At 38.3% G+C, this 23,335-nt stretch overlaps 1 protein-coding gene across 1 annotated transcript; it reads left to right on the forward strand.

Annotated features, from left to right (window-relative positions):
• Positions 1–2,592: 2,592 nt before the first annotated feature.
• Positions 2,593–18,818, forward strand: LOC117482870 (CMP-N-acetylneuraminate-beta-galactosamide-alpha-2,3-sialyltransferase 1-like). Its single transcript, XM_034131098.1, has 7 exons — positions 2,593–2,789; positions 7,287–7,526; positions 7,664–7,860; positions 12,795–12,974; positions 15,905–15,950; positions 16,041–16,160; positions 17,823–18,818. The coding sequence occupies exons 1-7, from the start codon at positions 2,661–2,663 to the stop codon at positions 17,988–17,990; spliced, it is 1,080 nt and encodes a 359-aa protein (XP_033986989.1). The 5' UTR covers positions 2,593–2,660; the 3' UTR covers positions 17,991–18,818.
• Positions 18,819–23,335: the final 4,517 nt, after the last annotated feature.

Below are 23,335 nucleotides of genomic sequence, written 5' to 3' on the forward strand. Positions count from 1 at the left end.
ATGAGTTTAATAAGAATGACGGACTACTGTAAACATCCATGTTGTAGTCCACTGTATAGAAAACTGTAGTTTCCATAGTTTCCCCACAGCAGCAGACGCACATTTATGACGTCCGCTGGCGCATCATAAACACTTCGGATAGTGAAAGTGCAGTCGGATTCTCTAAAGCACCGCAGTCTCTTCTCCTAAGTTCTTTGCATTCTCCTATCCACTATCCCTTAACCCCGTGATGTTTCAAACAGAGGTCAATTTTTGGACTATTCGACCGCAACCATAGACGGAGATCGTGACATGAATTTAATGTTTTGTTTTTTTAAATAATTCCAAAATAATAATAATGGAGTAGAAATACATTATTTACCTCCAGGTCATTTTCATAGCCCATCATTTATAAATCATTATCATAAAAAAAGTCTATTAGGCTACTTAGACTTTTTTTTATTATTATAATTGTTGTTATATAGACGTTATTTGTGGTATCCAAAGGGCAATGCTGTTTCTGTCAAAGCATCTTTGAGTTTTTAGAAAAACGCTATATAAGTGTCATGTCAAACATTTGATATCTGCAACGTTTTTACCTGCATTAGATTATGGTGATCTGCTATACATGAATGCCTCTGACCAGTGCCTAAAGAGCTTGGATACTGTGTACCATTGTGCTTTATGATTTATTACTGGATGTGGATATAGAGTACACCATTGCACTTTATATGCTGCTGCTAATTGGCAATCTTTGTCTGCTCGCAGACTTTCCCATTGGTTGGGTTTTATTTATAAATCTCTGCTTGGGTTGGTTCCCTCCTACATTTGCACATATATGTGTCAAAGAGAAAGTCTATATGGCCTGCGCTCCCAATATTTTATTCAGATGCTGGTTCCTACAGTGAGAACAAAACTGGGTAAAACAGCTTTTAAATATGCTGCCCCCACAGCTTGGAACAATGTACAGAAGGAGCTGAAACTCTCAGATTGAATCACTATGGGGGAATTCAGGTCCATCTTAAAGGACAGAGAACACAACACCATTGGTAGATGTGAGTGCTCATATCCAAACATCGTTTTAAATGTTGCCAGTTTTTAATTATTTTTAATAGTTTGTTTTATTTCGCATTTTGACTGGCTAATGTGCCATTTCATTTGTGTTTTAAAGCTGTATTTGTCTGCCTGTCTTGTCTGTGTTTTATCTGTTGTAACTTCGTTCATGCTGCCCTTCTTGGCCAGGTCACTCTTGGAAAAGAGATGTTAATCTCAATGAGACTTTACATGGTTAAATAAAGGATACATTATATGTATTATTATTAATGCAATGAAGCGAATATTTATTAAACTCCTTTATAAACTCCTTTGTTGTATTAACTTGCCCAATACTCTCCTAATACAGGATACTCATAGATACTCACACGTGATACCAGTAACGTGTACACCTTTAAAGCTTTCCAGAGAAGCGGGTCACGTGATAACACACGCCTTCAACTAATACACATTAAAAACAAAAAAGGTTTCTCCCAGATCCTTCCAGCAGACGGAGCTCCGAGGAAAGACAGTTTCCTGGAGAGGTGATCCGATGGTTTACTGCTTTTTATTGAATATATCTTTGTTGTCATCATAAAGTACAACGACATTTATTTGGCAACTCTCACTGCAGTAAAAAAATACACGCAGATAGATAGATAAATAAATATGAGTGGTAAAAGCCAATGTGCATATTTACACTTGCAGTCTAAAAACGTTAAATGTGCAAAACTGTATACATGTAGTGTATTTCTAACGGTGTGTTAATTTCAATCAGGAGAGACTTCATTTTGTTTAAAGAACATTTATTGACACATGTCATATGATAAATGTTAAATTAGCGATCAGACCCCGATCGTGAAATCGTATATCTAAAGGGGGAAATGCAGCCGTGAGCATATAGGGAACCCCCCGGGGTCTAGACACTGGTGGTGATGCTGCTGAAAGGAGGTGGGTGGGGAGGAGGTGGTCGGCAGCATGAACACCTGCAATCACGCTGACTGCAGGAGAGAGGAGAACTATTTTCCTAACCCTAACCCTAACCCTAACCTATTTTCTGAAAATGTTTTACCACAGCCCCACCTAAAATATTTTCCACCAGCCGCCGATAACATTGTGTTTCTCGATGACAGGAAGGGGCTATCTCATAGGAAGTGGAATTAGGATCGTCCCTCTCGAGCAGGAAGCCCGTGATGAGCTGATAATAAGCAGCTGCGGAGTGAATGTATACCAGTCTTCCTGAAAGAACTTGCGCTGAGCTTAATTTAGCTTTGAGTCCAGCTCGAGGAGGAAGAGCTGGAACTATATCTGCATTTTTTTAAATATTTATATATTAACCATTTTCAAATAGATTATGACCATATAACACGATTTCATATAATCTACTTTAGGAGAGGAGCAGGAAGTCGACCTGCTGTGGGTGTCTGATTTTTATTAATATATTTTAAGTATTTTTACACTGATCTTTGGCCACAGAAAAACTTGATTTCACATAAAAACGTAATACCAAACAAAAAACACATGTTTAACACAGGTTTTTTTAAACTGTTCATTTTATATATGGGCCGAATGACACAAAAACGAGTCTCAAAATCGGAGCAGCCGAGTTGATATTGGACACCTGTGCGCTAGGGACCGCCTCCAAAACGATGAGCCAATCAGCAGACGAGCTGAGAGATATGGGAAGCGCACCATTGGTCTTTAAACCAGTTTATCACTCCTTTATTCCATTTGGACTATTATCACACCTGGAGTGGATGCGTTTGCTCTCTGATCAGGTAACATTGCATTTGCATCTTCTACATTGTGGAAAAGAGCATTTCCAAAATAACAACAAAATAATACGTTTTTAAGATGAATTCCAGTATTGCAAATTCCGTTTTATTATAGTCTGTTAAATAGTTATCTGTCACGTTATTTGAATGTCTTTTTTTAAGCAAAACCTGTTCTTCTTTACACACCTTCTAAACTGTAAATAATAACTGTAAAATCAAACTGTAAAAATACTTTCATAATGACAAACTAACTACCAGAAAATTACTAATAATTCCGTCATAACACCATTTTCACTCAGAAAACACACGTTTAAATACATTCTTTTTTTAAATAAAATGTTCCTTCAGTACAATGACATAACATGCTATACAAATATATTTAAAATATAAAATAAATACACGTTTGTTGCAAGCTCAGATGAAAAAAGTTAAATAAATGAAATATATTATAACTACTGAAAAGGTAAGGATGTCTTTGAGTCTTTCTGCCATTTATCTAACTGCAGTTCAAAAGGCGTGTGGTGCAGTGGGTTGTGCGTTGGTGTTCGGATCAGGGGGTCACAGGTTCGAACCCCACTGCAGTCAGCATGTCGTTGTGTCCCTGAGACACTTCACCCCAAATTGCTCCCGTGGGGATTGTCCACAGTAATGAGTATGTAAGTCGCTTTGGATAAAAGCGTCTAACAAGTGACATGTAATGTCATGTCAAAAGGTTCTGTATTCATCATGTGAAACCTGTAATATGTCTTTGTGATGACTGGGCATTAGACATCAGGTGTCATGTGAGACATTCCTTCAAACTAGTCGAACCTGTCTCTCTTCACCTGAGCAAATGTTAAAAGCCTAAAGGCTTTTTTTTTTTGAAAAAGGTTAATTTTTAACGCCCACTATTTGGTACTTTTTCTTTAACTGAGTATTTGCATTTTATGCTTGTACTCCGCTACGTTTTGAAAGCCTATATTGTACTTTTTTTATACTTATGACACCTTTAGGTACTTTTAGCTAATGCAATATATAAATAAACTGCTGTAATAAATGACAATTGACCTTTAGTTATAAGTTAAGATATCCAGCAACAGTAGGTTCAAGGTTATTTATTTTGTCATACGAACATAGCTACAGTGTAGTTATGTCGATGAAAATCTTAGGTCACAGGCTTCTCCAACAGAGCAACACAATAATACAGATAAACAGAAAAATATAGGGCAAGTAAATAGTAAATACAAAAAGAAAAATAGTTTGAAATAGTGCAATAAGAGTCTATATGCAAGTGATTGGAATGATATATTAGAGAAATAGATAAATAATGACTAAGTAGCAGATGAATGTTATGGATGATGTTTCAACAGTTCAGTTGTTTAGCAGTCTTATTGCCTGTGGGATGAAACTGTCTCTGAATCTGGTGGTTTTAGTCCGGATGCTGCGTACCGCCTGCCAGACGGCAGCAGACAGAACAGTTTGTGGTTGGGGTGACTATACTGGGCAGTATATACATTCATTAGAATTAGCCTCATTTAATTAATCAATTATCATAATCCAATAAATCATGGATCTGAAATGGGCTATCACGCATAATAAGTACTTATATTTTGAAGTCAATATTTTTGTGCTTTTGCTCAAGTAAGATATTCAATTGAGGATATTTTAACAGTTTAAGACTGCTACTTTTAAGATTAAGGTTAAAGTTGGTTTATTTAAAAAGCATATTTCAGACAAAAAGGCAATTAAATGTGCTTTAGAATCAATAAAACGGAAAAAAGACAATTCATAAAAATGATACAAGGTAGTTAAAGATTGACTTTGTGAAATTAAATGATGCTGCAAAACAATTCAGAAAAAGTTATTATAAAGTTAAATGAACTCTTGCAGTAAAAATTATGTTTTTAGGCTCATTTTAAAGTAACTCGATGGTCAACAGGTGCACACGCGCCAAAAAAAGTAACATTAGGGAAATGTGCAGCATCTTCAGAATCTATGCAAATTTAAAAACACAAATTTGCCAATATCATGCAAATGAGGAAAATATTTCTCCAACTTGATAACATGTGCAGGGTTTACTTAAAGCGCTGCATAAACGAAGCGCTGCGAATACAAAACATGCAAGAAGCTCAAAACACAACTAAGACCAGGGGAAACTAAAAAGTGATAAACAGCTGGGACCAGAGCGCTTGTTGACGTTCAGATATTATGTTGTTGTTGTCAAGCGGTAGTTTTAGCGCGTTTTTACCTCTCGGCCACCGTATGCAGACCTCAGATGTTCAAGAAGTTTGTTCTAGATCTCCGGAGAATAAAATCCTAAAGCAGTTAATTATATTATTTCACTTAAAGGTCACCTATTGTATAAAACACATGAACAAATGGATTTTGTATATCACCATGTGTCCCCTCTTCTTCATGTCTCTTCTTCATCAACATGTGTCCCCTCTGTGGAAAGAGACTCTGAAAGTTTCAGGAACAAAGATTCTCTCTCTTTTTGTCCTGATCCATTTATATAAAAACCTGTCTGAAAATGAGCTGATCAGATTTTGGCCACTTTATGTCATAACGATGTTTTGTCTTGTGTAACCATTAGCCAATCAGCAACCAAGGTAACCCCCCCCCCCCCCCACCTTATCACCTGAATCTCCTCCTAGAGCACCATTGAGTTCTTTGTAACCAAATCTCTCTCAGAGGGGCGTGGGGAGGGGCTCCTTATTTTCATCTAAAGTAACAGACAGAGAATCAGCACTTTGGAAACAGGGCTGAAACAGAGGGGATTATGGGTAATGCTGCAACGATCTTGTTGTGGCAATCCAGCACTCGCAACAGGAAATAATGAAACGGAGAGGAATCAATAAAACACAAACAGACATAGTTGAAATTAATCATTATTTAGTTGCGCAACACCAAACAACAACGGGGAAACAAGGTTCAAGGTTCTTTATTGTCAAACTAACATAGCTACAGAGTAATTATGTCGTTGAAAATCTTAGGTCACAGGCTTCTCCAACAATGCAACACAATAATACAGATAAGCAGACAATATTAAAATATACTATATTACATTACCTGCTCTCAAGCAATCATACAGCAATGCTCCCGCAAGAACAAATATCTTGTGTGCTTTATACATGTAAAACACACACGAACATACACTTAATACACGAACATTGTCAGGTCTCCTAAACTTGGATATGTTCCAGATGTCGAAAGGTCATCATCTCATGACGTCTTTAGGAGTCTAACAGGATATGAATGATCCAATTAACAAAGACTTGACTGTTTGCACATGAACGCACACACAAATGTTCCTCACATTAACTAACACTTAAAGGTGGCGTAGGTAAGTTTGAGAAACCGGCTCGAGATACACTTTTTGTTATATTCCATGGAATGCTCTTAACATCCCGATAGCAATGAATATCTGAAGTGCTTTGACAAAAAATCCATGAAAAAATATCATCTGTGGAAGCTGTAGTACTGTAAAAAGCACGACCAATCATCTGAGCCGGCCCGGCTAAAATAACTGGATGGCCTACCTGCCTGTCAGCCTTCCATCTGTGCACAAACTTATCTCGTGCCCTCATTGGTCATGTGCACGTTCGTGTGTGTTGGAGGAGGGGCTCTGTAAGGAAGTGGCAGATTTTCTCCGGTTGTGTATTTTCAAATTCTAGCGATCTCAAGCCGGTTTCTCAAACTTACCTACCCCACCTTTAACTGTATTATATCTAAATGTAGCCTCTTTGCATTTCCTCTGAGCTTGGCGTCAGCTCACTTAACGTAATAATTAGCAAAGAGACGATTCGATGGAAACTGTAATTCAATAACATACCTAGTTACTATGACTACAGTAGGTCCAAGATTGATATAACAGGGGCATCACAGATAACATACATTTTAGTCATCTAAATCGGGCTTTATTTTTGTCACAGCAGCATGTAAACAGGCATTACACTAATTACAAATGTATTATATTGAAAAACGACCGAAAATAAACCAAATAAACAAACCACTGTAAATATGTACATATCAACAGTAGAACAGATATATAACAATAGAGTATATCAAGAAAACACAATATAAAATGTACAAAATAGCTTAAACCTCTGTGGTAGTCCAAGCTACTTCACATTATCAAATCAAAGTGTGATTGATTCAGGTTTTTATACAGACTTGCATTTGAAAAAGATTATATAAACTGGGATCCTATTTCCCCAAACTAGTGCAGGGTAAGGGTAAAAACCGTAAACATAATAATTAGCAAAGAGACGATTCTCTGTAAACTGTAATTTAATAACATATCTAGTTACTATGACTAGGTCCAAGACTGATATAACAATCTGTTTGGTGTTTGGAGCCAAACCCTTCAGAGACATGTTTTGTATATATCTGAGACCTATAATATATTGATGAAAAACATTATAATAGGGTTAGCTGTAACTGCATTTTTCTCCAGTAATCAATGTTGAAATCCAAATTGGTGCTCACGTGTAATCCATTATTTTGTATTTGTCTCCACAGGCTTTATCCTTAAAGCACCACACAGACAAGATGACTTCAAAACTGAACTTCCTCATTCTCATCATGATGGTGACGGGAAACTGCATGTTTTGGAAAGCATACGTCTCACAAAGTACCTGCGCTTGTAAGGAATGTTCACCTTCAAATGATCTGTGGTTCAACAAGCGTTTCAACAAATCTGTTCAACCTTTCTTGTCGGCAAACATGAATTTCTCAGAGGACGCTTTCAAATGGTGGCAGGTAAGTTGTGACCTTGCAAGCAGTTGAAAAATGACATTTTACTGTAAAGTAGTGGTATGAAATTGTAAAATAACTCTTAATGTGCTGATAGTTTAACCTGTATTTGTTCTAACAGCAAATCTATGTGTTTCTTGCAGCGCTTACAAAATGAACAGGGCACCTTCGATTTGTTTAAAAAAACAGTTCATGATCTGTTTGGGATGTTCCCACCAAAACCAGATGTGAAGCAATATCATCCCGACCGCTGCAGGACTTGTGCTGTGGTCGGGAATTCTGGGAATTTGCATCGATCACGCTATGGACCTCTCATTGATTTCTATGATGTCGTTATAAGGTAAATCCTCAAAACAAGAAACAAATGGCATTCATAATGTTACCTACGTGAAAGTATGATAGTATTAGCATCAACATATACTTAAAGTACCAAAAATAATGGCTATTTTCTGAATAATAAGACAACAGTAGTAGTTACAGAGTAGATACATATTTGAAAGAAATCTAATTATGTGCCAGTGTATTGAAATTCTAACATTTAATAGTGGAGGTTAGAAAAATTACAAATGTCTTGAAATAAGCAGAAAAACAAATTTCTTATTGCTTTGGGAATTAACATTGTAATCACCATTGAAATACATATAAATGTGACTTTGATGGATTATGTGATTCCTAAAATAGCAGTTAATGGTCAGTCTTGAAACAAGTTCTTAAAAATCTAGCTTCAAACAGTTTTTTCAAAAGATTAGCTAACCAAATACGATTTACTTTATTGTCTCTGGAAGCACATTTGTTCTGGAGTCTGTTCCTCAAAAGATAACAAATCATCATAATTCAAAGTAAACAATAGAAGATTTTAACACATTGCTTATGTACATATTCACAGTCTGCAAATACACATATCCACAGACACACATTGACAATGGCAACACCCTCTCTGCAAACATTTAAACTAAACATTACATTTGTTTGTTGAGAAGCTTAAAGGTGGGGTAGGTAATTTGAGAAACCGGCTCGAGATCGCTAGAATTTGAAAATACACAGCCGGAGAAAATCTGCCACTTCCTTACAGAGCCCCTCCTCCAACACACACGAACGCGCACATGGGCAATGAGGGCACGAGATAAGTTTGTGCACAGATGGAAGGCTGACAGGCAGGTAAGCCATCCAGTTATTTTAGCCGGGCCGGCTCAAATGATTGGTCGTGCTTTTTACAGTATTACAGCTTCCACAGATGACATTTTTTATGGATTTTTTGTCAAAGCACTTCAGATATTCATTGCTATCTGGATGTTAAGAGCATTCCATGGAATATAACAAAAAGTGTATCTCGAGCCGGTTTCTCAAACTTACCTACCCCACCTTTAACGGGATATTGGCAGGAACGAGTGTTTCAGAATCAGAATACCTTCGTCTAACAGAGGGGAACTTTACATATGTTACAGCAGAAAAGAGCCAAAGACAGCTTAATGTTAACTAAGAAGCATGCATGAAAAAAAAAGTAGAAGTACTCGGGTCTTGTACTTGAGTAAGAGTACTGTAGAAGTACTCGGATCTTGTACGGGAGTAAAAGTAGAAGTACTCAGATCTTGTACGGGAGTAAAAGTAGAAGTACTCAGATCTTGTACTTGAGTAAAAGTAGAAGTACTCGGGTCTTGTACTTGAGTAAGAGTACTGTAGAAGTACTCAGATCTTGTACGGGAGTAAAAGTAGAAGTACTCAGATCTTGTACGGGAGTAAAAGTAGAAGTACTCAGATCTTGTACGGGAGTAAAAGTAGAAGTACTCAGATCTTGTACGGGAGTAAAAGTAGAAGTACTCAGAGCTTGTACTTGAGTAAAAGTAGAAGTACTCGGATCTTGTACTTGAGTAAAAGTAGAAGTACTCAGATCTTGTACGGGAGTAAAAGTAGAAGTACTCAGATCTTGTACTTGAGTAAAAGTAGAAGTACTCAGATCTTGTACTTTAGTAAAAGTAGAAGTACTCAGATCTTGTACTTTAGTAAAAGTAGAAGTACTCAGATCTTGTACTTTAGTAAAAGTAGAAGTACTCAGATCTTGTACGGGAGTAAAAGTCGAAGTACTCGGATCTTGTACTTGAGTAAAAGTAGAAGTACTCAGATATTGTACTTGAGTAAGAGTACTGTAGAAGTACTCGGATCTTGTACGGGAGTAAAAGTAGAAGTACTCAGATCTTGTACGGGAGTAAAAGTAGAAGTACTCAGATCTTGTACTTGAGTAAAAGTAGAAGTACTCGGGTCTTGTACTTGAGTAAGAGTACTGTAGAAGTACTCAGATCTTGTACGGGAGTAAAAGTAGAAGTACTCAGATCTTGTACGGGAGTAAAAGTAGAAGTACTCAGATCTTGTACGGGAGTAAAAGTAGAAGTACTCAGATCTTGTACGGGAGTAAAAGTAGAAGTACTCAGAGCTTGTACTTGAGTAAAAGTAGAAGTACTCGGATCTTGTACTTGAGTAAAAGTAGAAGTACTCAGATCTTGTACGGGAGTAAAAGTAGAAGTACTCAGATCTTGTACTTGAGTAAAAGTAGAAGTACTCAGATCTTGTACTTTAGTAAAAGTAGAAGTACTCAGATCTTGTACTTTAGTAAAAGTAGAAGTACTCAGATCTTGTACGGGAGTAAAAGTCGAAGTACTCGGATCTTGTACTTGAGTAAAAGTAGAAGTACTCAGATCTTGTACTTTAGTAAAAGTAGAAGTACTCAGATCTTGTACTTTAGTAAAAGTAGAAGTACTCAGATCTTGTACTTTAGTAAAAGTAGAAGTACTCAGATCTTGTACGGGAGTAAAAGTAGAAGTACTCGGATCTTGTACTTGAGTAAAAGTAGAAGTACTCAGATCTTGTACTTTAGTAAAAGTAGAAGTACTCAGATCTTGTACTTCAGTAAAAGTAGAAGTACTCAGATCTTGTACGGGAGTAAAAGTCGAAGTACTCAGATCTTGTACTTCATTTAATTTCAAACCTTTATTTATGCAGGTGAATCCCATTGAGATCATTGATCTTGTTTTCAAGGGTGACCTGCTGCAAGTCGGTTCCACATGAAGACATATAAACATAAAAACAAAAAGGACATCATACAACAAAGTTACAGCGACTACAGTTTCCATAGCTAGTAACATTTACAGGTTCCAACAGTATCCGATTGGATAGCATCTATCCGTGCTTTAAAAACATTTAGTGGAACCAAATTGCTCAGTTTCCATTCCTTTTGCAGACTGTTCCAAGTTAGTGGAGCTGTGCATCTAAAAGCTTTCAGTCCTAGCACTTGGCACATGTAACAAAACCACAGCATGAGATCTCAGGCAATAGCTACTTTCAATTCGCCGAGAGATCAGAGTGCAGATGTAAGATGGTAGTTTATCCAACATGGCTTTGTAGATGAAAATGTACCAGTGACTGAGCCTCCGTACAGTGAGTGAAGGCAAACATGCCCTGGCATACAGGGTACAGTGATGAGTTAATATTTTACAGTTAGTTACAAATATCAGTGCACTCTGATACGCAGAATCTATTATTATTAATATAAATCAAATCACCATAGTCCAGTACAGATAAAAAGGTCACGGAGCCTTTTCCTGGCCTCAAGCGAGAAACAGGACTTGTTTCTGAAAAAGAAACCTAGCTTCACCCTCAGCTTTCTAAGCAGATTATTGACCTGAAGTTTAAAAGAGAGACAATCATCAAGACCGATACCAAGGTATTTATAACAGGTAACCACCTTTTTTTTACTTGAGTAAAAGTAGAAGTACTCAGGTCTTGTTCTTGAGTTAAAGTAGAAGTACTCTGATCTTGTACTTGAGTACAATACCTTTATTCGTCCCACAGAGGGGAAATGTACATTGTTACAGCAGAAAAGAGCCAAAGACAATGTTAACTAAGAAGTATGCATACAAAATTAGACAATTTACAAAATACACATCTTGTAACAGTTCTGGAGATTTAGCAGCCAGGTATATATTGCACAGTTATTAACGGCATATATATATATATTGCACATAGTTGGTATTTAACATTAAAGGGGACCTATCATGCAAAATGCACTTTTGTACGTCTTTTCTACATGAATATGTGTCCCCGGTGTTCCAGGGAACTCACCAAGTGTCAGAAAACACAACCCTCTCTATTTTCCTCCATACCCAAATCTCTAAAAAAGGGGCTGCAACGGATCTGATAAAAACTGATCCAGATTTGAACACTGTCCTGACGTCAGGATGGTGGCGCTACGGCTATTGGGCCAACTCCACCAATCAGGAGGAGACAGCCACGGCCATTGCCATTCGAAAGCGCTGGAGACGCTGTAGTACATATGCCAGGCCTGTAAGTGGCGCTGTAGTCTGCCACAAAAGCAGCGAAGAAGACTTCCTGCCCATAGTTACCATGGTTACCCTTCTGTTTATTCTCCGCTGTGGCTTTCTTTCTCCCTCCCCGAGGCAAGCGTTTGCTCCCGGAGCTTTAATTCAATGCAATCCCTCCCCGTCGAGGCAAGCACTGTAATTATCTCCGGTTAGTCCACCAGCAGATGACAAACACCCACCTCTCCGCCTCTTCCAAGGAACGAGGGGACCGTGCGGCAGAGTTTCAGTTTCAGTTTGTTTCGCCGGTCAAGATGTCCGTTAAAGTTTAAATCTTCCGGACAAAATTAGAAAAGTGCCGGTCAAAGGTCTTGTTATTTATTGAGCTTTAAAACAAATGAATAACGACTCTATATAATAAAACACGGAGGACGGAGATCTCTTTTTCTCCCCCTCTTCTGACAGCCCAGCAGCTGATCAGAGCACGTCTCCCCTCTCCTGCCGGGGGGCGTGGTCAGCAGAATCAGACCCGTAGACAGCAAACAGCACATAGAGCGAAATGAGGCATGGCTAAAATGCATGATCTGTTTGGTATTTTGAAAACAGAAACGTATAAATATACCTTATATAGGTATGGCCCTACAATATATCATTTAAATATAGCATGATAGGTTTCCTTTAACTTAATATCATATCAGATGGTAAGGAAAGGAACTCTGGGTGGAGAATATTGGACAGATCAGACACCATTTTGTATGCCTGTCTAATGATGGACATGTATTTTAAACCTCATATTTCATAGCAGTCGATAGCAGGCGAGCTGTCTTTTAGCTTACAGTTATTCATGGTTTAAAACCTCTTGAAGTGTAGATGTCTTGATTTAGTCGTGTCTTTTACCCTTTTTTTAAGGATTACAAAGGGTCAGTGCTAATGCTTTTTTAATGTATCCCTCTTTACTTTTTAGGATGAACGGTGCTGTTACCCAAGGCTACGAAGCAGATGTTGGGTCCAAAACAACTCATCGCATCATGTACCCGGAGAGCAGCGTGAATTTAGATAACTCCACTCATCTGATGCTGGTTCCCTTCAAGATAAAAGACATCGTTTGGGTCATGAAGGCCTTCAGCACCGGATACTTTGGAAAGTGAGTCTTACTTTTATTATTCAAATTATTATTCTTTTATTTTGTACATGCTAAAGACACAAACATGGACATAACAATAACATTTAGGAGATGACATTCCCATCTCAGACAAAAACAAAACAAAGGAAACAGAGGAAATAATAGATAAAGATACAGTCAGTCGGATCACTTCAACATTTCACAAACAAAAATAGCGTGTTGAGTCACCCTTTGATTTTTTTGTGGCAATAATCTTTTTCAAAATAAATTGTATTTTTAATCTACTCTTCAAACACCTTAAAGGGGACCTATCATGCGAAATGCACTTTTTGATGTCTTGTATACATAAATATGTGTCCCCGGTGTGTCAGGGAACTCACGCAGCGTCAGGAAATAAAACCCTCTCTCTTTTCCTCCGTACCCAAATCTCTAAAAACGGGGGAACAACGGAGCTGATCCAGATTTGTGTCCGATGTGACGTAATATCAGAAATGTGGACCCACGGCACTATCAGAAACGTTGCTATCAGAAACAATGCCCGACTGTTTTGGACGTAATATGGTCGGTGTTTACATTAGCATCGCTAACTCTCAGAGCTAACCTGTACTGGAGAGCATGTGTGTGAAGAAGCAGGAAATAAAAAGGAACTCACCTTGTGGTATAACCGGCAAGAGAGAAAGCCTTTGAACTCCATACTGTTTCAGAAATAATCCTAAAGCTGCCGGGTCCCACATGAGCTCATCCCCCTCCTTTTTTATTTGTTATCAATTATTTGTATTTTTTAAAGCTTTAAACCCAACATCAGCACTTTTGAAACAGGAAGTGAAATAGAGGGATATGAGGCATGGCTAGAATGGGTGATCTATTTGGTATTTTGAGCAAAACACTTCATAGACATGTTTTTTATATATCGGAGACCTATGCTATTGCCTAAAAATAGCATGATAGGTGCACTTTAAATTAAGACAGCAGAAACATTCTTATATTTAGACTTTTTTTTATTCAAACATGAACACATTTAACAATATTGTGTGGTCATTTTAAACTGTTTTCAATTTTGATCAATGAGTGCCGTGCAATACTTCTACTTGTATTTTTGGTGTGTGTGTGTATACCACACCACAGTTGTCTCAATGGCAATGTGAAAAGTGAATAGACAGCTCTCAACAATGAACATATATGAAATGTAAAATTGGTGTAATTTCATCAGATTCTTAAATTGAGAAGTTGTTTGGTTTATTTCTTAAAATAAGAAAAAATAAATCCGTTCCATGCCGGGAATTTATACACACACACACAATGAAAACTTCTCACTACTACCTCTATTTGTGATAATAAGCAATGCTTTAGTGAAATTCTTCTTCAGCGAATCCCTTCTGAAAGAATCTGTATTCGATAACAACAACTGGCTGTTACTAAGCAAAGCATTACTGATGGAAATCATTCAGCACAACATTTACATGTAATGCAAACACTGAGATCTTGTCCAAGTTAACCCTCCACTGGTGAACGTCTGAAGCGTCTTTGTGTAATAACAGTAGTTGCTTTCGTGTCTAAATTAGGCCAAACATAAGCCGCCGTTAGCTTAGCGGAGGTGAGATAGCGTTAGCCTTAATGCTAGCTTTTTAAATCTACTGATCCATTTTTTCTTCAAAAATTATAAATATGGTTTAAATATGTGGAGATTATCCTGCTGAATAAAAACATGTAAGTATCATAAACATTTGTTGACCACAGAGCTTATTTTCTGCTAAAATGAAATGCTAACTTCTGTGTCGGCCTACAAACAATAAGACATCAATGCTTCAATTCATAGTTAGGGTCAAAAACCTCTGCAACAAACCATGTAGTCAACACTGGATTACCTAACAAACCTACCTGACACCGTCACAGGGCCCCCATGCCTCCAAAATGTCACTCAAAGAGACAAATACAAACCAGGAAGTCGCTATAATGTAACACAAAGAAACGTGGAACAACTGAAAGGAGACACAAGGTGAAAGAGGAAGGTGTAACGACTACAAAAGACACAAAGCAACTGCCTAAATATATCTAACACGGCTGCAGTGATGACGAGATGCAGAGGAGGAAGGGGTTACTAATGTTTGTTGTGAAGGAATGAGGCTCAACCACATGCTAACAATAGCACACTGGAAAAAAATATGTGTTTCATCTGAGATACAACTCAAAATAAGATTTTTTTACTTAAAGGGCACCTATCATGCAAAATGCACTTTTGTACGTCTTTTCTACATGAATGTGTCCCCGGTGTTCCAGGGAACTCACCAAGTGTCAGAAAACACAACCCTCTCTATTTTCCTCCATACCCAAATCTCTAAAAAAGGGGCTGCAACGGATCTGATAAAAACTGATCCAGATTTGAACACTGTCCTGACGTCAGGACGGTGGTGCTACGGCTATTGGGCCAACTCCACCAATCAGGAGGAGACAGCCACGGCCATTGCCGTTCGAAAGCGCTGGAGACGCTGTAGTACATATGCCAGGCCTGTAGATGGTGCTGTTCTCACAGAATCTGCCCTTGCTAAAACAGAGCTGCAAAATGAGGCATGGCTAAAATGCATGATCTGTTTGGTATTTTGAAAAAAAAAAAAGTATAAATATGCCTTATATAGGTATGGTCCTACACTATATTATTCAAATATAGCATGATAGGTCCACTTTAAGATGATGCATTGTCTAAAAACAAGACCTATATCAGTTGAGACATATTCTGACTAGATATTAGACACATATACTTGGCAAGATTTCGAGTTTGTGTAGTGCATTGTCATTTCTTACAAGGCTACAGTGAAATTAGCTTTCTGAGCTAGTTCAATAACCTGTTTTACTTGTTGCTTAGTAACCCATTTTGGTGACAATAACACAATCACTCAATGTGGATATTTTGTATTTTATTTTCCAATGTTGATTTTTTTTTAAATTTTCACCAGATCATATGCGCCAGTACTATCAAAAATCAAGGCTAACAAGAATTTGGTGAGTATTATTTTCAAATGCATTTAACTGGCTGCACGGTAATGGTTCATAAAAATATAGTTTGATGTCTGACTCTGAATCGTTCAACAGGTAATGGTCCTTAATCCAGATTTCATGATGTATGTTCATCATAATTGGCTGGAAAAGAAGGGCGGGTATCCATCCACTGGCTTCATGGCTTTGATTCTTGCGATGCATATTTGTGACGAGGTAAGTTTTTAAATTGGGAGTTTTCCCTGTGGAAGGCCCCAGTTTTGATTCAACAAACACGAAATGATAGACAAGTGTATGTCAGTAATTGAGGACTGGTTGAAAATAATCCGAATCAGAATACCTTTATTAGAGGGGAAATGTACAACTCACATGTTTCTTTATATGTTTATTAGACGCAGCATATAGTTTGAGTTTGGCGTCTAGGCTCGGGCCTCATCACTCCACAGATTTACAAAGAACATTGAGTGATGATTAGATAACTATCCCCCGAGCCTACAGGTGGAAGCTGGGGTGGAAGCTGGGGTGGTGGTGGGGCAGGCGAGCAGCAGCAACATGAAACACAGCAGCAGTAGCAATGTGAACGCAATAGCAGGGCACGAACGCAGCAGCAATAGCGAGGCAGAGGCAGGCAGATCTGGCAGCTCAAATAGAGCGGCATGTTTAGGAGAATGCGTTTGGTTGGTTGTAAGAGGGACGAGGTGTGTCACGTGGTAATGTATCATTGGTGCTCGAGTTGACTCCCTGAACTAGCTCGCAGGCTTCGCCCAATTTCTGAGGATTTAGCAGCCAGGTGTATATTGCACAGTTTTTAACGGCATTTATATACATATATATATTGCACATAGTTGGTATTTAACAACAAGGGGTGTGTGTGTGTGTGTGTGTGTGTGTGTGTGTGTGTGTGTGTGTGTGTGTGTGTGTGTGTGTGTGTGTGTGTGTGTGTGTGTGTGTGTGGTGTGTGTGTGTGTGTGTGTGTGTGTGTGTGTGTGTGTGTGTGTGTGTGTGTGTGTGTGTGTGTGTGTGTGTGGTGATGTGTGTGTGATGTGTGTGTGTGTGTGTGTGTGTGTGTGTGTGTGTGGTGTGTGTGTGTGTGTGTGTGTGTGTGTGTGTGTGTGTGTGTGTGTGTGTGTGTGTGTGTGTGTGTGTGTGTGTGTGTGTGTGTGTGTGTGTGTGTGTGGTGTGTGTGTGTGTGTGTGTGTGTGTGTGTGTGTGTGTGTGTGTGTGTGTGTGTGTGTGTGTGTGTGTGTGTGTGTGTGTGTGTGTGTTGTGTGTGTGTGTGTGTGTGTGTGTGTGTGTGTGTGTGTGTGTGTGTGTGTGTGTGTGTGTGTGTGTGTGTGTGTGTGTGTGTGTGTGTGTGTCACTGTATATCTATTGGTAGTATGTTTCGTGCCTGCACCAAATAATAACAAATTAGAAGGAAATAAAGATTACAAAAATACAGATTTCAGTATTCTGAAGCCCCATTTATTTTCCTCACGGACAGCAAAAAAAGTTCGACATTATACAATTTAAAATAAAAACAATAATCGTGGCTTGATATTGAGTAAGAAAATGTTTTTATGAACCACACAGCTTCTGGTCTTCCAAGACCCGACCGGACATAAAGACGTGGTGCAGGCACGAAACATACTACCAATAGAAATACATTGCTTTTAAAATCGTTCTGTGTGACACGAAAAAAAGGGGAAAATCGTGTTGGTGAACACGAATCAATAGATTACATTTATTTCGTGAATATAACACGAAATGCCCTGAGACTGGGTTGGTGTGGGGGTCTACTAGGGGCCGTGTTGGTTATATAAAGTTATCCCTGTCTATTTGTTTGTGACTTTTACCAGGTTTCTTTGTTCCTAAATGTGTTTTCTTTTGTTTCCCTAGGTCCATGTGTTCGGATATGGAGCAGACAGTGAGGGAAACTGGAGTCATTATTTCGAAAAACTCCAAAACAAAAAGTTAAAAACTGGACTACATCCTGGGAATGTTGAATATGGAATTATCCAGGAACTAGCTAAGCAAAGGAAAGTCACGTTTTACAAAGGGTTTTGAGCTTCCTTACAGTACGAGCAAGTATTCGGACCCTGAGAGGAAAAGATCTGCAAAGCAAAAGAAGACCAAGAAGCTTTCAACCCGAGGGTCGTCTATTCTCTGATTGACACATCATTTTATATTTAAAACTGAGGGTGCTGAATCATCTATGGAAAGGGAACTTAAATGGTATTGAATGGGACTGATCCTGTGGAGCAAATCTCATTTAGCAGCTTTAATTTAAATATGTATTTATCTTATCCAATTCATTGTTGGATAGCAGTTGTTCTGATCTCTTTCCACTGTTTTATACCTTGTTGTGATAATGAAGAGAACTTTAACCACATCATTTAATCGACATCAGGCTAAAAAAAGGAGTTTAAGTTGAAACAAACCAACCACCTGAGCAATAAAGCCTATGTCAGGGGTGTCCAAACTAGGCCCGGGGGCCAACTGTGGCCCTTAGTCTGTTTTGAATTCAGCAGATTCTAAAAGTATAATTGATATAATGGCCCACACCAGACACTTGTGCTTGTATTATTTTGTACTTCTGAAATATACATGTAAACAAATATTGCACAGTATAGTATTCATGTCTTAATAAGCCCACTTTTCAAATAAATGCAGTCAATTAAAGCTGAAAACATCTTCTCACAGAACTTAGTTGATAAAAAAGAAAAAGCCTAATTTGCTTAACAAGCTTGAAATGTACCCTTCATATTTCCCCTTATCCCCCCCCCTTTATACATGGCTGTGAAGGGAGAGCACCAAATTCTGTTTTAAGGAACGAGCTGCTAACACTGTCACAAAATAAATGAATCCCTATGCAGTGCTTTTTATTTTCTTAAAGCATATTCAAGTATCAAGCGTAATTTGCTCCATTGGATTGATTTTGCTAACTTATAACTTAACGTATGAGACAATATACCTCTAGTGAGTGGCCCAGCCCTTCATATGTTTTTCAATACGTCAGTGAAAAATGTTTGGACACCCATGGCCTATGTGCATTTGGGAAAGCTGCAGTTCATCAGATGGCCACATGAGGCGGCATAGAGCTCACCGACAGAAACATCCTGGTTCCACTTGACTGATATCCTCCAACAAATGGGCCTTCAAATCTTTGTTAGGACATGTTCAAAAACAACGTTCTCCTCCAGTTTCTTCTGGGACATCACTGGGGCTTTTCTGGAAAGATGAAATGGTTTCAACTTAAATCGCTCAGAGCTGGAGAGGAATCGATACAAAAAAAAGACACTTGTGCTCAGAATTTCAAGGCTTTTATTGTCATTTGTACATAGCTACAGTGTAGTTATGTCGATGAAAATCTTAGGTCACAGCCTCCTCCAGTGCAACACAATAAAACTGATAAAATATTGCAAGTAAATACAATAAAATAGAATAGAAGTAGTGCCATAAGAGTCTATATACAAGTAATCAATAATTTGTAAGTTACAAACAGGTGAATGTTATGGATGTTTTTACTTAGGACATGGGCCCTTGTACTTAAATACAGTTTTGAGGCAAAAGCTCAGTATTTTCATTTTACGCTACCTTATGTTGCTACTCTCTTATATTTAGGAAGCCACATTTGTACTTTTTACTCCAATATACCCGACAGCTTTAGTTACTTTACACATTCAGTATATTGGCTATACAAAAATAAATAAACGAATAAACATTTACATTTTTAGGATATCCAGCAGTAGTTTATAAAGTCATTAAAACCACCTTACAGCTGTCAGGAACACATGCATCAATAACCATTCATTTGATTATGAAAGGGTACTTTCTTTGGAACTTTTGAGTATATTTTGAAGCCAATACTTTCGTACATTAACTTCAGAAAGACGTTGAATGCAGGAATTTTACATTTTAGCATTGTTACTGAACCATCAAATCTACTGCTTCCACCACTGTGCCTTGCTCAAGGGCAAAAGAGGACTGGTCCGCCTTTTTAATTGGCCAGTTTGGTTATATATATCTGTGATTCTCCAGCTTGCAAGCGAAGTCCTTCCTTCTTCAAACAAACACATTCAAATCAAGAAACGATGTATTTGTGACGTCACAGTAAAACTACTGCCCATTTGTTTTTGATCAAAACCTGTCAGCCTGTTACACTTCATAGAGCATTATCTCTAGAAAACTGTTTTAATGTGATGAAATAGCTTTTGTCTGGGGGATGATTTGCCAATTAACATCTGTAAATAAAAAGCTTATTTTTTTCTATTTTCTATTTTTTTCTGAACTATCAGTGGTAGAATAACAAGTGTTTCTCCTGCTGCAGTGTGTCCACAGACAGACTCCTCACTTTGCATAAATGTAAACATTTGTCCCAGTCCGACGCATCTTTTGAGGGAGTGACAGATGATTTTGCATGTTTCTGACTTGTTTTTTTAATGGGAAGAGGAACTCAGTCTTTGTACTTAACAAAGAATACTCTGTTACAAGTATTTTGCATGACTAATCTTAATATGAATCTTTAAGTCAATATTAAATGACAACACGCACGCACGCACACACACACACACACACACACACACCTATATCTATTTCCTCATGGGGACATAGTGTATTTTTATGATCTGTAGAAAGGATAACACACTCATACCAATATTTAACTAATGAATGAAATAGAAACCTTTCATGGTGTCATTATAAAAGTTGATGCTGTAATAAGTGGAAGACATTATCTCTGCCCTGAAACTCGAGAAGTTCAGTCAGCAACATTGCACTATTTTGCTTTTTAGGGTTTCCCCTTTCCTGTAGTGTGTTGTATACTGTAGGTTTTTGTGCATGTAAATGGTCTGCAAAGGCTAAAATCCCACCCTGAAGCACTTCCATTGGGTTAAAGGACGGGACATCTCTAAGTGTGGGGGAAACTTCTGAAGCAATTGGAAACAGGACTCAGAGAGACACGAGGAGAGCTGGAGCTTTGATGGCAAACACTGAGGGTTTATTTGGAGCTTCGGCCGGAGAATTCACAAGACATGTGGTGTGTCACGAGTTGACACAGCGGTTGCCAAACCAATTCTGAAGAACCCTTTCTGTAGCTCAAGTTTTTAACTAGTTCAGAGTGTAATAATCAACATTCTTCATCAGCGGGACTAAACAAATATGGACCCTGAATCATCAAACAGTAAACTACCTCATGTCAGCTTGGACTCGGTCACAATCATACAAATCATCTCTCATCAGTGTTTGGAGCATATTTTGTCAAAAGCATAATAATGAACATGAAAATCACAGATACATAATAACACAAATCATGTAATCCTAACAAACTTGATCATGTATTTATCAATTATCAATATTATACATTTGTATTATCAATGTAGTAAATTCAAATCCTACTCATTAACCTATTACATTTAAAAGACTGTACGAATAAAAGAAGCTAAACACCTGGTACTTTAGAAATGACCAGGACTATAAAGAATCTAAACAAATTTAAAGAATTTATATTTATATTTAAAAGTATTCAGTCTATAAATCTAACATTATAGTTATATTATTAACTATCAACCTAGGATTACATACTCTTACTTCATTAAATATTAAATCAAAAGACTATGGCATGATAACAGAATTACATTACTTGAACTATCAATCATTATGTCATTTCAAAATCTGAAAGGGAAAAGTTAAACAATTCTCAAAATGTTTAACAATCTGAAAAGGAAAGGTTAGGCAAATATTCAAAGATTTTTATAAAAACATTACATTACATTACATTAAAAGTAATATATTACACTACTTCGTTACTCTCTACATAAAGTAACTTGTTACTTTACTCGTTACTTTACTCGCAGGGCCGGCCCGCCCCTCCCTGCAGGCAGATCACGCAGACTGCTAAAGTTTCAAATGTTCTCTTTAGTTCAGTTTCCATTGTCGCATAAGACTGATCCAGATAGCTCTGACCATGGCTGTCCTCTGTCTCCTGCTATCTGTATTTTGTGCAGTATATCTCTGAACGATGCGATGGTGATTCCACTCTGCAAATGGGCAACATTTCCTCTACTATGAAGGATGCTACAAGCCTGTCCATCTCTGCTTTGGTTACCGGTCCTCCAAATTCTAATTTGTGCCGCTTCGGACTCGGCGGCGGCGACTCACAACATCCTCACTCTGGGTTCGGGGGTCCTTAGCTATTAGCTTCACCTTAGCATGTGTTCTTTGCAGGTGTTTGTTGAGGTTTGACGTGGTGTTTACAGCAGTGGATAACAGCTTCTGGCCTGGACACAGTTTGCACCTCACCGTCACATTCCTGTCTATTCTTCGGACGAACTCAAAATAATGGGCATACCTCCACCCCTCGAAAGTTATCGCTGACTCAGCCATGTTTATGCAGCACTGCACGCGGAGATGTGGACGTGCAAGTCGCGCAGATTACGTACATATAAACCTGCGGCGGAAACCCCTCTTGTCTGTCAGTGTGATTATGACTGATTTTATAAAAGTAACGAAGTAACGCGTGTCGGGGCAATGTTAGTAACTGTAGTGTGATTACTGAATTATAAAAGTAACGCGTTACACTACTCCGTTACCGACAAAAGTAATATTATTACAGTAACGCGTTACTTTGTAACGCGTTACACCCAACTCTGGTCCTTTGTTAGTATATAAGTGCTTTGTTAGTCATTTTATTGCTCGAAGTGGAGTCGAAAGAGATGAGTTTTCAGTCTGCGCCGGAAGATGTGTAAGCTTTCTGCTGTCCTGATGTCAATGGGGAGCTCATTCCTCCATTTTGGAGCCAGGATAACAAACCCACGTGTTTTTGCTGATGGGAACTTGGGTCCCCCTCGCAGTGCGGGTGCAGCGAGCCGTTTGGCCGATGCAGAGCGGAGTGCACGTGCTGGGGTGTATGGTTTAACCATGTCCTGGATGTAGGAAGGGCCAGATCCATTCACAGCATGGTACGCTAGTACCAGTGTCTTGAAGTGGATTCTAGCAGTTACTGGAAGCCAGGGAAGGGAGCGGAGGAGCGGTGTGGTGTGGGAATATTTAGGAAGGTTGAAGACCAGACGAGCCGCTGCATTCTGGATGAGCTGCAGAGGTCGGATGGCGCATGCAGGTAGACCAGCCAGGAGGGAGTTGCAGTAGTCTAGGAGTGAGATGACGAGAGCCTGGACCAGAAGTTGTGTCGCCTGGAAAGGAAGGATTATACATTCTTAAAACTTTAATTAATACATTTGTAAATGCTACCACTGATCTGTACCAAATTAACTCCATCAAGTATTCTTATTAGCCATACTTACCTGAAAATCTACTTCTGGTACTTTGAAAGGGTTCTTCTGTGTTTATCTAATGTTGAATGTAGAATATCAATTTCTTTAAATCATACTTCTCTAATTAGAGGGTCAAATATG

Source organism: Trematomus bernacchii, unplaced genomic scaffold, assembly GCF_902827165.1.
Source record: "Trematomus bernacchii unplaced genomic scaffold, fTreBer1.1, whole genome shotgun sequence".
Lineage (NCBI taxonomy): Eukaryota > Metazoa > Chordata > Actinopteri > Perciformes > Nototheniidae > Trematomus > Trematomus bernacchii.